The 18,184-nt window shown below is 39.8% G+C and overlaps 1 protein-coding gene across 1 annotated transcript in view; it reads right to left on the bottom strand.

Annotated features, from left to right (window-relative positions):
• Positions 1-18,184, bottom strand: part of KLHL1 (kelch like family member 1) — a 141,427-nt gene that overhangs the window by 25,517 nt on the left and 97,726 nt on the right. The window contains exon 7 of the mRNA XM_035116455.2: positions 10,129-10,353. Coding sequence (XP_034972346.2) covers positions 10,129-10,353 — 225 coding nt within the window. The remainder of the gene's footprint in view (positions 1-10,128; positions 10,354-18,184) is intronic.

Here is an 18,184-nt window from a genome sequence, read left to right on the forward strand (position 1 = left end):
TAGGTGGGAAACTGGCAAGCAGGACAACGACAACAACGACAACAACAACAACAACAACAACAACAACAACAACAACAACACACAACAGCTTACCTGGTTTCAGATCTCCCAGAAACTGGTATTCAGAGGCATACTGCCTCCGACAGTGGAGGCAGAACATAGCCATCATGGCTAGCAGCTGCTGCTAACCTTATCCTCCACTAATTTGTATAACTCTCTTTTAAAGGCATCCATGTTGGTGGCGACCACCCTCCCCCCAAGTATGAAGATGTACCTTCTTTTATCTGTCCTGAGTCTTCCAACATTCAGATTCCTTGGATGTTCATGAGGACTAGTGTTAAGAGAGAGGGAGAAAATTTTTTCTCTATCCACTTTCCCCCTGCCTTGTTGACACTCTCAAAGAACCCTAACTGGCTCGAGAGATGAGACTTAATCCTCTCTCCTCCTCCTGCCCTCAAAGGACTTCCCCTTTCCCCCCTTTTCATAGCTGCCAAGTTATCCCTTTTTTAAAGGGATTTTCCCTTATGCTGAATAGGCTTCCTCGCGAGAAAAGGGAAAACTTGGCAGCTATGCCCCTTTTACTTTCGACTGAAAAAGAAAGGGGCAAGGAAGTTGCAGGAAGGGCTGTGTAGCAGCAAGGGGAGGATGCACACACCACAGCAGGAGTAGGGGTAGGCGAGATACCTGACTCAAAAGGGGTCTAGCCCACCTTGAAATGCAGCCAAGCATGAGAGAGTTAAAATGCCAAGCCCCTGCAAAGTCTCATGCCATCTCTAGTAAGAACCTATGATTTGTCTTACTGGATCAGACCCAAGTCTATCCAGGCAAGCATTCCGTTTCCAACAGGGAACTTCTGGGCACACACAATCAAGGCATGAAGGAGAGGGTCTTCCCCTGTTCTCTCCCCACACCATCAGAGATTTCTTACTCTTGTAGAATGGTGTTTCGTTCAGCTTTCATGGCTAGTAACCTTTGATGTGTGCCCCCCCCCCCCGCCACGCCAAGCCCAACATAATTATTCAAATTGTAGCAGCTGCATGCATAGCAACCACATTCTCACATCTTGTCTTTTTTCCACAGTGAAAGTCCACCTGCAACCCCAGTGACAGCTTCTCGTGCTCCAGCACAGCTCATAAGAGGGCTGCCATGGGCATTGGTTCTTGGGCTTGCAGAAAAATAGTATACCTGAGATATATTGCTCATTTTCAGACTTCAGAACTCTTGACCTATCTTAAACAATTCCAGGTTTTGTAATGTTAATAGCATTGGTGATTTTAAGTGTTTCTCAAACATCTCTCCTTCAGATAGTGGAAGATGGATTTTCTGAAGCAGAACAGTAGCTTGAGAAAGACAAACTGTTTCAAAGATAGCAAAGGCTAAAAGTCCTCTTTTTGAATGAACTTTTCGGTTCATTTCTTTTAATAGCTAGAACTCAATTTATTTTTAAGTAGTCTGTAGTGAAATGTCAGACTGTTGTTCCTATTAGCACATGGTAGCACCTCTGTTCTAAGGCCAAAAGTGCAAAATTCTATATAAATTGTATTTTTTTTCTAGTAGGTGCACCTGAATGTGGGACAGTCTCTTGGGATTAAACACTGCTAGCTGCCTTGACAAATTCTACCTAATGTGATGATTCAGCATTTAGCCATACCCATACCTTTTGGCAGTTAATTTATACCTGGGACCTGGAAGATGTTTTTTTATTAGAGGTTTATTCAAATTATTAGAAGTTGTCTGCTGAATATTCTACACAGTATACAGCTGCACACTGAGTTGGACACCATATTAATGTAGCAATATACTTCTCCCTGCAAAGATCATAAAATTGTTCATGATCAAAGCACATGGACTAGTAGTTGAGAAACTGAGATCACCTGAGTTCTGTTGCAGAGCTTTACTCTGCAAAGGAAAACTGCATAATAATTCATGGCATAGCATGCACTCTGCATGGAGACATTCATATATATTTTTTCCTGCGTAATTCACTGAGGTTTAGTACTTGCTCTAGCCTTTCATCAAATGTAAAATAAGAAATGGCTGTATCTGAGATTCAACCTTTTATTGTCATGGTTTCGCATATCAATTTTAAAAGTCGTAAGGTTATTGTCCAATATGTGTATCAAACTCCTATTTCTATGCCTTTTTTTTTACTTCACCAAATGGGCTTTAAAGTATTCCATTGACTCAGAAAGCAGATGCCATTGCTGAAACAATATATCTGAATTATTTTAATTACAATTGTAGGGGTTTCACATTTGTCTGGAGCCGACATGAAAATTCTCTTGACAATGCTATGTTCATCTGAGTTTTGTTCTCCTAGATGGCAAAATGCTTGTTGTTCTCTTAATATTCTTCTCACAGGTCTCTGGAGGCAGTGGTCAACATAGATAGAGAATGGAACCCCAACTCATATCTAAACCATCCATGGCAGGTGACTGTACATCTTTTTCCATGAAATCTCCTCAGGCATTTTATTGCATTGTTCTTGTCAGGAAGTCATTCATTACTTTATATTCTAACAGAGCAATTTTGTGAAGGTTTGGGGCAGGAGGAGGAGAATCTATGAAGGAATTACTGCCACTTCTTACACCCTTGTTGGCTTGATGTGGCTAGGGTGGGAGGGGCCTTTTTGCAAATACTTTTTTTCTCCAGCTCTCCTTTCCATAGACACAAACTACTGAGAACTATTATTGTTCTTATTCTTGAAACCAGTGCTTTTTTTTCCCTCCAGAGAAAAAGCTGCTGGAACGCCACTTCCCTTAGAAGAGCCCAAAGAGGGGCAGCATGGGGGCTTGTTCAGCTAAGGTGCAGCTTTCCCGCGCATCAGCTGTTAGCTGGAAGAGCCTCACCAAAGCTCCGCTGCGCCTAGTGGGGTCGAGGGAGGCCAAAGGCACAGTGGGGCTTTGATGAAGGTGGTTAGATCTCTCCCTGCATTTCTGGGGCCCACCTGAGAGGTGCCGGAATGCCATCCTGGCAGGTTGCAGCTGGGGGGGGGGGGGCTTCATTGAAATTAACTATTCCAGTTCCAGAGCTCCTGTACTTATTGGATCTTATTTGACGTTAGGGAAGCAAAAAAAAAAATACTTCTAGTAGCACCTTAGAGACCAACTAAGTTTGTCATTGGTGGGAGCTTTCGTGTGCATGCACACTTCTTCAGGTATCTGAACATGGCTACCTACTTGAATCTAGAGTTTCTATTTATCTGCCACTTTAGTGGCACACATACATATTCCAAAGCCCCCACTCTTCAGGTATTTTTTATTTGTAGCATATTCTCTCTTGCTCTCTCTGTCTCTCTCTCTGTGTGTGTGGTAACAAGTTTTGTTTAAAAACAGAATTCTGTACTACCAATAGGAAAATAAGTTACATCATGATATGTTTATCTGGGTAAATATATAGCTATATCCACAGAAGATGCTCCCTATACAGGTTTTCTTTATTTAACAGGAAATCTTAATTAAGGGTAGTTTAATGTTGCTGAGAGCTTTTATTAAATATGGGGGCTCCCAGGGCTTTAAAAATAAATTAAAGAAGCATCTTCATTATTCCGAAAGTAATAAACTTGCAGTGGTTGTTTTTTTAAAAAAAGAGTCACATTGCTCAGGCATGCAGAAAGTTCATGTTGAACATCCCAGGGACTCAATGATTTTATCTGGGAATTTAGCATATCTCATGTTCCATGTTTAAACACAGTGCCTACATTCGGAAGTAGCTTTAAGTAGTGTTTCCTCCATTTGTTTTCCTCTCATTTGTCTATTTTACCGTCTCTTTTCCTAATGATTAGATGCTAATGCTCTTTTTACGTATGCTCTTTTTTCCCTTTTGTATATCCACCATGTCTATGATGGTGTGTTGTTGTTTTCCCCCCTATACACATTGATTTAAAAGTAGACACAGTATCAACAACAATGTTTTTAATTTCTTTTTTGCTTTTAACTTTTTCTGATTTTATTGCTTGGTTTTATGTTTATATACTGTTGCAAATCACTGTGGTATATCTTGATGATACAGTGGTATATAAATACTGTTATGAATAAATAAACCAAGTAGCAGTGTGGTGGGCAATACCAAATTGTTTGACGTGGTTAAAACAAGGCATTGTGAGGAGGCTCAAGGTGTTCTCTTCAAACAGATGAATTGGCAGTAAAATGGAAAAGGCAATGCAAGCAAGGGATCAGTGAGGAACAATGGGGTAAGAGATCTTAATTTCATGGGGTCTAAATTAGCAGTGGCTGACCAGGGCCAGGACGTTTGGGCTATAGTATATAGCATAATGAAAATAATGAAAATGCTGACTCAGTGTGAGGCAGCTGAGAAACAGATTAATTCCATGTTATTGATAGTTAGGAAAGATGTTTCACAGAGCACTGCAAAGTTTGCAATGTCTTTATACAGATCTATGATGAGACTACCGTTGGAATACTGTGTACAGTTCTGGTCACCTAACCCCAAACAGAATACTGCAGACCTGCAAAGGTTAAAAAATGGGCAACCCAAAATTATCAAGGGGTTGGAGCAGCTCATCTATGAAGAAAGATCACACTTGGGGCTTTTCAATTTAGAAAAAAAGTGTGAATAATGTAGGGTGTGATAAAAATGGATAGGGAGCTATTCTACCCTGCCCTTCTCATAATGCTAAAACTAAGGGCCTTCCAGGGAAGTTGAATGTTGGAGGATTCAAGACAGATAAAAGAAAGTCAATTTTCACTTGTTCATAGTTAACTATGCATCCAAAAGATGAAGTGATAGCCCAAAGTAAAAATGTTATATATATTTATCCCCCCCTTTTAAGAAAAGCAAATTTTAAATGTGTGCTGTCTAAAAGTCCATGCACCTTTTTGTCTGTAATTTGACACGCTTTATCCACACAGGATGTGCTACAATGCCTGGAAATTTTATCTTCTATAAAAAAAGATGGAAAAGTTATAGCCATTTTTTATTTCCCAAAAGTGAAGGGGAAGATTGCTTTTTGGCCATTCAGTTTCTTCTTCTTGTTTGCTCTTACTTCATTTTATCATATTGTTCCCTTCCACACACACACAGCACAGTATTCCTGGCCCTTTACTGTTGCTGTTTCTTTTATTGCTCTCCTGAATCTATTGACTGCACAAGCAATAAAGATATAGATAGATGCATATTTCCCCCTGCACAGCTAATAGGGAGCCAGTTTAGATTAGAGTCATAGCACGAAGGGAAAGGAGTAGACTCCATGCACCAGAGCTATGGCTCTGGCTGAACTCTCAGCCCTCCCAAGCCTGCTGTTAGCAAAAGAAAAAGATGTCAGGAAATGAATTAATTCATCTTCTACATCACATTAGTTTGGCTATAGAATAATGTTTATCAGCTGTGCCATAAAGGAGACAACCATTTGTTTGACAGAGCAATGGGGCTCACCTATGCAACAGAGCTACCTCTTAACTCCTGAAGAACAATGAGTATATATCCTAGAGAAAAACGGCTACTTTGGATAGTCTCTTGGCATTAGAAACAGACAGAAAATAAAAGGAAGTGCCAACAGATCAATTGTGTTACATCCCAGCTCTGGAAATCAGCATTGCCTGAAATGACCTCACCTTGATGGTCAAGCTGTGCTATATTATTTACAACAACAACAGGGATCTTGGATTCACCAACATAATTTCAAAAATTTAAAATGAGATACTTTCATTGGTATGGATTTAACAAAAGGAATTCTTTGGAGTTCTGTAAGATTAAGCCATTATACAAGCACAGTACAAAACACAGTTAGAAATATTCATTTAACTAATGATAATAAACTAGCCAAGGTGTCACATTGTTTTGTGACACAACTTGATGCACAAGGAGCTGTTATCCTGGGTAGAAGGGGAGAGCTGAAGAAGAAGAGGCAAGACAAAGTAGACATGGCCCCTCCCAACAGCCTGGTTGGTTAATGGAGAGCCAGTATAGTCCCCTGTGCATGGGGACAATAACACGTAAAGAGTAAAATATATACAAAAGAAAGATAATTCAGTTGAAAAGAAGGGTGAATACATAGCTCCTAGACTGTATCACTCATGTATAAGGAAATATAAAATTCCATTTGACAAATTATAGGTTCCAATAGCATGGCAGTGTACTGCTAATTGTAGTAGAAGTAATTTTATGGATCCTCTGCTTTTACAAATACCAGGTAGTCCAGCCAAACCGGCATAAGTGTATGCAGCAGCCGGCCTGACTACTGATCAAATGTTCTCCAACCCTTAATTTAGGGGAAGCTTTAGTCTGGTAGACAGTAAATCTGATAGTACTACAGAACTACTCAACAATTTAAGTACATATTATAATATCTAACCCACCCGCCTGCAACCAAATGTCAGGAGAGCCTATATTATGGAAAACTAAAACAGCAATCTTATATCCACTATCTGGGGAATAAGCCCCATTGAACTCAGTGGGACTTATTTCTCCCCAGAAATATATAATATAGCATTGTAAAGGTATGTATTTCAAGCGCTGATTTCTTTGCTAATATTCACTGTCTGTACTTGTTGAGTCAGCATGATAAGCAGGGATTATATCCACATTTCTGTTGGAAAATGCTGTTGAACTCTAAGAAATTGCTGATAAGGATATAAATGATTAGACTATATCCCCATTGCACAGTGATTTAATCCACTGCAAACACTGACAGACCTGTTGTTAAACTGCTATAGGCTGTGATTAAAAGAATAAGAAAATGGAATAAGAATATTGCTAACTATCACTAGACCTTGATTTTAAATGCAATGCAAATTATCTTGCAGAGATTGAAAGGATTGTTAAAGTTATCTACTGCCAATTAATTGAAATAGACTTATAAAAGGAAGAAATTTATGGCAGAGTTGGGTATTGTGCCACGGCTGTCCTAGAATGGTAAAACAACGAGGAAAAAATCCATTGCTAGGAATTAAGCTGAACTTTTTGCATAATGCAAGTTGTGAACAAGTTTCCCAAATTTACTTTTCATGAGAAACAATGAAATGAATTTTCATATTTCTGTGCAGGCAGGAATCACAGTGAAAGCAGAGCCTTAGAAAAGCCTTGCTATAAGGGAAACAAGCAACTTAAGCCCCTGGATACATAAATATGAGAGTCTAGAATTTATTCCTCTTCCTTCTTCTCAAAGTCCTTCAAATCTGGGAGACATGTTCTTTGTCCTTATGTTAAAGAGTCAGCACCCCCCAGGGTATCCCAGTTGTGGGAGAGGTTGGAAGGGAAGGGGAGCAACCATCGTAATCTTTTGCTGTTATCCCATCACCATACCATGTGCTGTTCAAAGCTAACCAAATGGCTTCTATATTTTTGTAACCACTGCCCCAAAATATTTTTTCTCTAAGCTTTTTTCACAACTTGCATTGTAGCAGAATCATAATCCATACATAGTTAATGTTCATGTTCATTGCATTTATTGGAGGAAGAACTACAACCTTAGCACCTGGAAAACTGTAACTAATCCTTGAACAGAAACACTTATTAAAAGTAAGATTTCCTAGACTGCAGCCTCTCTCTCCTTCTGAAGATCTGGTGCTTCCTTTTACTATAGACATTGATCATTGAGCTCATATTGTCTCTGACTGGGAGCAACTCTACAAGGTGTCAGCTAAAGGTCTCTCCCAGTCTACTGCTTGAGAACCTTCAAAAGAATATGCCAGGGACTGAAGCGGCAACCTTCTAACTATAAAAAATGTGTTTGATCACTGAGCTATAGCTACAAAGACCTTTCTTTGAATGAAATAACAATCCATCATTTAGAAGCTGAAAATTAAGGCAGTATTTTGAAGTTCACCTACAAAATGTGCAATCTGTTATGATCTTCTGTTTGCATGTGCAAGGTATACAGTTATTTTAAAAGCCAATTATGCATCCATGTTATTATTTTTGGTGTCAATGAACTTAGTAGATGTGAACAAAGACAACTGCTTTCTTGTTAAAAAAATATATTAACTGCCCAAAGGGTTAGAATAGGAAACTGAACATGAAATTGCTCTAGTTAGCCAGCCACTCCCTCCTTCAAGATATTCCATTTTATTCCCCTCCTGCCTGCCCATTAGAAGTTTTACCATTAGTTTTTGGGGGTGGTGGCGGTGCTTTGCAAACCTTGGGACTCTGCCAAGCCTGCTGATAGCTACCTCTTGCATATGGGCAGTGGTGTTTTGACTAATCCAACATTGGCACCTGAACACTGGAAATAGAGGGAATGTCTGATAACAAAAGAAATACCCTGAAAAGGAGGATTAAATAATTTAGGGATATCTGGGTAGTAACAGGATAGTTACTGATTTAAACCACTGGAAGCTTATATTGGCCCCTCCAGGTGTTGTTGGACTCTATCAGATCTAGCCAGCACAGACAATGGCCACAGGGGATGGGAACTGTAGTGCAATATCCAGAGGGGCACAGATTATGCACCCAAGGATTTTTTTATAAAAAAAAACCTGATATGATTCAATTTTACTCACAGTAGGATAACCGACAAATATTTTAAGGCCACAATATTGCAAGTTAGTAAAATACAGGCTTTTAAAAAAGTAATTTTCTTAATTGAAATGCATATAGATAATAAACAATGATATTTACACACCTTTTTTATTTTTACAATCGCCTCCACTGCAGCACCAATATCTATTTGGTTCCATTTAACTTTTAAGTCATTTCAATTTTTTAGCAAAGGTATCATTCCAACAAATTGCCATGTGTTCTCGGTGGCCCTATAAGCATGTTCTATTCATGGAATTCAGGAATTGAAAGCATGTTTCTATGAAGTGGAAAAATTTGGAAACTGCTTCAAAAACTCTGAACTGGATTCTGAAGAAAAAATGGGAAAAGAAGGAGAAGATGATGATTTACAAAATGGGAAGGAGGACTTAGAGGAGAAAGAAGCAGTGATGGACTTTATTTCTATTTTGAAAAGAGGACTAGATTTTCAGAAGAGAGGAAAAGAAGAAATGGGATTGGGAAAGGAAAGGGGGACTGTCAGGAGAGAGCCAGGGTAAATAAAAGGGTGGTCTAGGTGGTGGCAGGGTGAAGACGTGGATGATGGGGTGGTGAGACATTGGAGAAAGGGAGTGGGGTGAGATTTTAGGATATTAATGTGGGAATTTCCAGAATAAAGAAACTTGCAGTTATGAGGGGGACGGAAGAAAATTGTGAATAATTAAAATGGAATTGGAGAATTAGTTTAAATATTGAGTTTATGGAGAAATTTGGAACGGGAATATAGGCTAAAAGGAGGTATAAGAAGAATAAGTAGAATAGGTTAAATATGGTTTTTAGGTGGAGTGTCCCTTCACCCCCATTTGTCTCCCCCATCTTGGACCTTCTGGTGTCAGGTGGAGGTGTTGGGATGGGGGCGGGGGGTCTCAATTATAAAAAGGACTGCCTTTTCTGTCCTGCTTCACCCGGGGGTCCCCAGGTGGCAGGGGGATACCTGGATTTGGAGTGGGGGGGTAGGATGATAAGGAAAGAGAAATATTGGGAAATAATTAATAAACTATGATAATTGAAATTGCTAAAGAGGATTATAATTGAAAATCAGTAAGGGGGGAATGGGGAAGTCCACAAGACAAAGATTAAGAAAAATGAATGTCTAAAAAGTGATTATTTGTTTGTTTTTTGCTTATTTTTTGTATTTTTGTATTTTCTTGTTTTTTCCCCCTTTTATTGTCTTATTGTGTTTGGATGAAAATTGAATAAAAATTATTTTTTAAAAAATAGAATTTGGTACACACAGATGAACACAGGCACAAAGTACCATGAGCACTCTTATATATACTTTTACCCGTTCAGGCTTTTAAACACATGATGGGGATGTGATATGTATGTCCTATTCACTGGGCTGTTTACTAGTCACATCATTTAGCTACAATGGCTTACCACTTACTTTACAACAACTTCAGCTGAACTATTTGAGAACCAGCTGAGCCCAGTCATAATCATACTCTAGGATGCCAACCATATGCAGATATTATTTCAGTTGTTTACACAAGCCTGCACCTAAATTCCTTCATGCAGTTTTGCATAAATAGAGATATGCACATGTGTACTGAAATTGCTTGTGATCAATGCATCTGACATTGCTGATTACATTTTTATATATATACAGATAGCTTTGGGAAACTGAATACATACCTAATCCATGCCTATGGGTTGACATTGGAGGCAAAACAGTCCATGCCTTTGTCTTTGGGTTGTAACATTCAACAGTGTTTAACGTCTTTAAACCATCTCGGCCTCCAATAACAAAGAGTTTGTCATCAATGACAGCCACACCAAATTGCAGTCTTCTGCCATTCATCACTCCAGCTTGGATCCATACATTTGTCCTGAGATCATACTTCTCTATGGTTGTAGCACCTGCTAAGAAAAATCAATAATGTATTTAATAACAACATTTACATGATTTACAGGGGGGGAAAAATAGAATACATCTTCTCAACTGTTTCTTTTTGTATTTGGAAAAGGCACTATCTATGGGGAAAATGCCCTTACAATTTGACGTCTTTTTTTATTGAAAATGAAGTAAAAAAACCCAATAACTTGGCAGTCTGTTCATATGATTTTTTACTGATAGGGATTTGATGACAGAATTTACACCAAATTTAAAAACCCTGTTTCACCATAAATCAAATCAAACTTTATTCGCATAACCGACAGGCCATAGCATCAAAGCATAGAAGCAGACATACAAATACACAAATAAAACCAGACAGGAACCCTAAATAGGCAGAATAATCGTTCGAATAGTGGCCCTCGATCTCATTGCCCTCTCGAAGAGTCCGACGGCCTTCTCTATTATCTTTATATTCAGATTGTGGCCCTTAGTCTCATTACCCTCTCAATGAATCTGGGAACTTTCTTTGTTGTCTGGATATTCTGGTCAGATAAAAGGAAAAACAATGTGGCCACTGGTGAACGACCTGGACTGGTAAGTAGGAGTGGGGTAATAATCTCATTCCTCAGGTCTTTGTAAAGGGAGCAGGCCAGAAGAACATGTGACACTGTCTCCAACTGTTACCATCTCTCCACAGGGGCAGAGTTGATTCTCCATTGGGGTTTTATGGGCATCCCGTATTACTCAGGGCAGTAGCCCAAATGGATTTAAGTTCAGACGGAGCCAATAACTAAGAGTTCTTTACCAGATCTGTGTTTCCACGGATGGGAGACTGGCCTCGAGACGTAGTGCTGCATTTGGTACACATGTCAGGACGGCAAAGATTTGTCTTAAAAAATTGGATTGGACCATTTCAAGTAAACTACAATGCGTCCCCATCCAGATTTGGGGCCCATATAGTAACTGTGCCAAGGGTTTTGCTTGAAAAACGTCTATGGCTGCTGGGGTTTACTTGCCACCCTTTGTATAAAAAAAGCGGGACAATATCTTGGTGCTTTGAGATGCTTTTTCTCTGGCACATTGTTGGTGTGCGACCCATGACCCTGTTGACTGAAAGACAATGCCCAGATATTTAAAGGCTTTAACCTGTTCAATTGGCTGATTATCCATTCTCCAGCTATGTGGTCTGTGTTTCCTTGCGAAAACCGTAACTTTAGTTTTCTGGTAGTTAACCACCAACTGATCTCTCCTGCAGTATGCTGAAAATTCTCCTAGCAACCTTTTCAGGCCTATTTTTGTTCGTGATAGGAGAACTGCGTCGTCTACCTATAGGAGCGCTGAGATTGGTTTTGCAGCGAAATTGGGGGCATGAAATTCCGTGTTAGACATTTAATCATGTCATTGATATATAGGTTAAATAAGGCTGGGGCTAGAATGCAGCCTTGCTTAACCCCTTTAGTGACTGGAATTGGGCCAATGAATTGCCCATTAACGGCGGATCTTACATACAGCTTGGTATCTTTATATAAACCATTGATCAGAAATAATAGCCTTTTGTCAATACTAGATGTGTTCAATTTGGCCCAGAGTCTTACTTGTGAAATTGAGTCAAAAGTGGCCTTCAAATCAATGAAGGCAGCATATAATACCCCACGAGTTTTCTTGGCATATTTGTCAATGAGGTGTGCTAAAACAAAACAATGATCTGTGGTCTATCTGCCTTGTCTGAATCCAGCTTGCTCCTCCGCCAATATAGCCTCAGAATCCATCCAGCTGGTTAATTTGATATAGAGATGTTTAGCATATAATTTGCTGGGTATGGGTAGAAGGCTGATGGGTCTATAGTTTGCTGGGTCCGACATGGGGCCCTTCTTGTAAATTGGAATAATTATCACCTCAGCCCAACAGTCAGAAAATAAGCCTGTCAAATCAACATAGGAGAATATTGACGCCAGCCGATGTTGTCCTTCAAAAGTTCTGGTGGAATACAATCTATGCCAGGGGCTTTGTTGATTTTAAGTTGTGCAATTAAATCAGGCATCCCCAAACTGCGGCCCTCCAGATGTTTTCGCCTACAACTCCCATGATCCCTAGCTAACAGAACCAGTGGTCAGGGATTATGGGAATTGTAGTCCAAAACATCTGGAGGGCCGAAGTCTGGGGATGCCTGAATTAAATCCACGACCTCCTCTACAGAAACTGATGGCTGTTGTGGTAAATCCTCTATATGTACGCTTGACTTGTACTGAACTTCCTCATCGTGGAACAAGGATTGAAAATATTCTTCCACTCTTTGGTTCAACAGCACAAATGAATCCATTACACTCCTGGTCCAGCAGTCCCAAAATGGTGTGCCAAAAACAAGTTGTATCTTTCTCATTTGAGGCCTTAACCAAGCTCTGCCAGGCGGTTCTCTCAGCTTTTTGTCCCCCCCCCCTTAATAATTGTTTGTAATTCCGTCTTAGTAAGACGTATAGTTGACACAATGACAGGGTAAATAGTCTGCATGTCCTCTGAGTGAAGGAGGTGGGTAAGCTCTGCGTTGAGTATGGGGGTGCATTTGATCCTCCTGGGTGCGGGTATACCCAAATTAACAGTGGGGGTATAATATAGATTGGCCATGAGCTTGTTAAGAGGCGGGCCTTCGAGCGCTACAGTCAATGGGAGATGGTCACTCTCAGTATTATGATCCACTTGAAACTTTGAAACAAAACTGTGGGCAAATCTTGAGATTAGAATATAATGTATAACGCTTCCACCACCCCCTTTGAAAAGTGGGTGTACTCGCCTGGGCGGTCCCCCTCTATGTTGCCGTTTAAAATCAACAATTCCCTCCTCTTTGCAGCCTAGGCTAGGCAAAGGCCAGAGAAGTTACATCTTCTATCTTTGGAGAGACGTGTGACGCCTATGTCTGGGACGCTGTCGTGATCCTGGAACTGATTATATTGTCTATATAGGTTGTTATCCTCTGTTCCCATTCAGGCGTTAAAATCTCTGCTGATGATGATTGGGGATACTAGGATATGTGGATTCAAGAAGCTCTAAAAAGGCCTCTAACTCTGCCCAGTTGGCCTTAGTTACAGATTTTTTTTGGCTGGGGGGCAGATATACATTTACCAGCAACAAAGCTTCTCTCTTGAGGTTGAGTAAGACTGCCATTGCTAGGGAGTTACACCTTGGTAAGGCTTTTATAGAATGTTCTAGCTCCGTGGAGATAAAACTGACAAGGCCTCCATTAGGGATGGGGTGGCAGGTAGGGTGTGGCTGCTATAGCCGCTAAGCAGAATGGACTGGCTATGCCAAGTTTCCTGAAGAAAAATTATATACAATTGCTTGAAGTATGACATTAGTTGTTGGTTGTTTTTCTTTGCATGCCAGCCTGCAATATTCCAGGACAGCAGCTTTAGTTCCCTGTTCCTCCGTAATGTACATTCAACATTTCCACTCTGTCCAGCATCCCTATTGTGTCTAAAAAAAACCACTCCCGTTTGCTCTATCAGTGGAGATCTGCTTAGTATAGGATTGGTTTTCTTCTGCTCTTGACATCTTGGGGGTGGGGTTTGAAGTTGGGGTGTGTGGCTATTTCATTTGGGGACAGCTTGAGGCAACTGATCCATGCATTTGGGGATATCACAACCTGGTTTGGTCCTGCCTTTTCATACACCAGAGGGGGCTGCGATTGGAGATCCGGGTTTATGCATTAAAACGAGCCTCCCACTGTCCTCTTACCCACTAGACACTTGGGGGACATTGGCCACAAATGAGGACCCTCCAGTGTCTCGGTATGATCAGCCTTTTTAACCAGTCTGCTTCTAAGTGTATCCAGTCTATCCAGAATTTCGATTTGGGCTGGAGAATGCAATGACCAAAATCGATTTAATAGGGTGTGCTTTTCTGCGGTAACAGAATCCTCCCTGTTGGTCAAGTGGGGTTGGTTCTTGGGGGGCTGTATCTTTCTTTTCACCATATTTGTTTGTCTGATTTGGACTTTTGTTTGATACTAAAATCAAATGATTCTTCTTTACTTCTTTATCTACTTTCTATCCTGCCATAGCTCCTCCAACTTGTGCAGAAATAAGCTATGTTGCTTCACTTCCCACAATTTAAATGTAATACAAGCAGAGCTCTGAGTCTAGTCACAGCCTCAATCGGTAGAAAATAAAATAATGCATTCCATATTTTTGTGGAGAGGATGTCTAAATGAGCTGAATTTAAAATACTCTAAAGGAAAGATTACTAGCATCAACTTAACTCCCTTTTCTGCTTTGTTTTCACACTTGCACATCCAAGTCATGCCTCCTTTGCAACCACTAATTGCCCCTGCAGAGAAAGCTGCATTCATTATAGTTTGCAATTAAATGTTTCTAATCTATCTCCTCATAGTATGATGAAAAAGTTATTCTTCAATATATATATACACACACACACACACACACACACACACATATGAATGAATAAATGTTCTTTAGCAAATAAACTGCAGTGATACAAATGAAAATAAACTTTGTCAAAGCTAAAGTTTTTAATAAAAAAGAGATGTAATTTGAATCCCAGTGTAACAGAACAATAATAGTGTGGATGCCCAACTGGATATATTAAATTCCATTCTAATTTGCTCAGCTACAAGAAATATGAACTAATTTCTGCATTCAATTATCTTAAGGTGGGTTTTTTCCCACAGTCCTTAATTCAAAACTTAAACTGATATAAATGAATTAATTCACTAATTAGAAATAACTAAGTACAAACACTTGCAGAGCTGTTTTTTGCTATTGCAAAGTAGATTAACACGGCATGCATTTTCAAATGGTTGAAAGTATCTCAGTCTGTGCTAAGTGTACAGTGCTATTTTTTTGCCTTTAAAAATTACCAAACAACTGTTAATTGTAGTTTTGTGAGTTTTGCATAGCTAGTGTGTTTTCATGAGTACTGTGCCAAAAATTCTTCTTCAGTTTACAATGAATGAAATGGCATTTGAAGAAGTTATGAAAGGGGAGAGAAATGTCCAGCACAATTCTCATGGGCGAGATGCAGGGTTTTTAATGTGCATTCCTTACTTTCAAAGTGGTTAAGAGGTTGAGCGATATAACTTCTCACACAGGGCTTTTCAGGTCAGGAAACATATGGTCCTGGAGAGGACGCTGAACACTGAGGAAATGCTCCGGGGGGGGGGGAGACACATGCAACCCACATGCCCCCCTCACAACTATCAGGTAAGCTGCACCAAACGTAATTATAATAAATTATAAAGTGCCCAGAGGAAGAATGTTTTTGAGGAATCGATTGGTTTGCACTATAAATTAAATATTTGGCACAGAAAACAAAGCATTAAACAACATGACATTCTAGTGCTTGCTATAATAGGGGTTCAGCCTGCTCCCCACGAAAAACACACATTTCTGTCTGGGACCATGGGAATGCAAATTGTGCCTTGACAACAGACTGTCCACCCCTGGACGAGTGAAGTTCATCAGTGGGGTTTCACAAATCCCAATTTTGCCCCTGTATTCCTCGTTCCCCAAGGGTGGTCTAAAATTATATATAGTTCACCCAAAAATTGACAGGCATTACCAAAAAAAATATATACTGTATATGTTGCAGTCTACCACTTGCTGATTCCAAAAGGAAAGCTAGTACTCCAGAGTTTGGGGATTTTTTTTTTTAAAAAAATACCATTCTAGAATGAACCACATGCAGTATTTCAGTCTAGTCAATGTACACATCAGAAAATTGTTGTGTCCATTTTCAACTAAAAAGTACAATTAAACCATTATTTGCATAACTTTGACATATCCTCTGAAATCTGCCTTAACAAGCAAGCAGAAAGAGAAAGCAGCAATCTTCCTTTTTTTCCTGCTGCCTAGGTTCTTTCCTTCCTCTGAATAAATTCTCCTTGATATCTGTGTCAATAACCCAGTTCAATCACATTCGTTCCACCTCAATAGATATCTTTTTATTTCAACACATACTGTTGCAGATCACTAGGCCAAGGTCATCAGTTTGCACCTACTCAAAGCAACATCTCTAAATCTTGAACAAAATGGTCAAAGGTATATGTCAGCAGCAACTTCAGCAGGAGCAGAATCAGCAGAAAGAGCTTCAAGAAGAAAAAAATGATTTACAGAGCCTATAGCTGTAGACTTCAATTTCTTGTTCTTCTTGATAGTTTCAGGTGGTACAATGCAACAGTAACTGTAAAGAGATTCACCCTGAAGGCATTTCAGAATCCAATCTCTGCACCCCAACACTGCACCCTAGAATGCAAAAGTAGAGCTGAAAAAACGAACTTCCTTTTCCTGTTTGGGTTCGCCAAACTCCTGAGGAACATGCTGATTTGCATTTTAAAATGGAAAACGGTGTTTAATAAACCCTAGCATGCATTTCCAGTAATCTTAACCTTTAAGTATTCCATCATTAGTATGTTTGTTATTGTTTGGCTTAAGGAACATTTGACCATTGAAGTGAGTTCTACATTGTAAAGCACCAGCCTTGCTGAGTGCACAGCTTATAGTGAGACATCAGAGTGGATCAGTACCAAAGAGGGTGTGAGAAAATCTCTTTTTCCCCCCAGTATGAGTTAATGTGATGGAAATTATTTTTAATAGCAACAGAATATGTTCCTGGTTCTACGCCATTAGAACCAGCAGTTGCATGTTCTGTAGAAATTCCAAACCTGTTGTAAGCATTGGCTCAGAAAGCAGGACAAGCAAATGGGGGCAGTATACTTGCTTGCATTGCAGACTGGTGCCCCCCCCCCCGAAACTGGACTAGGTTAGGCAAGCATGCTCTCACAGTGATTCTCCTGACTGCAGCCCCTCTTCTTGTCCCATAAAAACCACTGAAATAAATTAATTTAAAAAATATGTAGCATCTATACAGTATCTATATCCAGGTGGTGCCTTATTTCACTGAATTTTTGGCTTGCTATGCCACCTGAATATCCATGAATATCTACGTGCACGCGCACGTGTGCGCGCACACACACGGATTGTGGATAGGTAGTTTATCCAGCTGCAGAGGTTTCCACTCAAATTTGTAACTCATGAATTTTTAGCAAAACTCATGGTGCATTAACAGAAATATATCATTTTTCATGAAATATGAGCATAAACATAGGATTTTCACTTTCAAACTGTCATTTGGGATTGCACAACAAGCATTATCACCAGCATCCTTGGGACATGAACTGAAGGTTGGGGGTCAAATGTTTTAAATAAATAAATATATGGAAAAAACTGTACGTTTACAGCAGGGGTGGCCAACTCTCAAGAGACTGTGATCTACTCATGGAGTTAAAGGCTGGCAGTGATCTACCCCCTTTTGTGGGGTTCAGGTCAAAGATATTGAGCTTTTCTTGAGTTTTTAGGGAGGAAGAAAGCCCCATTTTGGGGGGGGGGGGTGCAGGGCAATAATGTTGAGCTTTTCTTAGGGGAGCCAAAGTTGAGTTTCTTTGGGGTGAGACAGTGATCTACCAGTGATCTACCACAGATGTCCAGTGATCTACCGGTAGATCACATTCTACCTGTTGGACGTGCCTGGTTTACAGCAAAACCTGTATACTCAGAAACAGTCTCACTGAGTTCATTGGGGCTTATTCTCAAGGAAGTGGGTTTAAGAACGTAGCCTTACTTGCTCAACTAGAGAACAACACCTGAAACCCACGCCACTACATAAAGATTCACTCAAGAGATCAACATGCCTTTTGCAAGATTAATATTTTGAAATTCACTTTTCCATTTGCAAAAATGCAGAGGAAGTATCCACACAGACTGATTTCAGAGAGCAAAATTATTTTCAAATAATAGCAAAATGTTAGTTTTCCATCATGATTATTATCTCATCAGGGGGCTGAAG

The sequence above is a fragment of the Zootoca vivipara genome, chromosome 4 (assembly GCF_963506605.1).
Source record: "Zootoca vivipara chromosome 4, rZooViv1.1, whole genome shotgun sequence".
Lineage (NCBI taxonomy): Eukaryota > Metazoa > Chordata > Lepidosauria > Squamata > Lacertidae > Zootoca > Zootoca vivipara.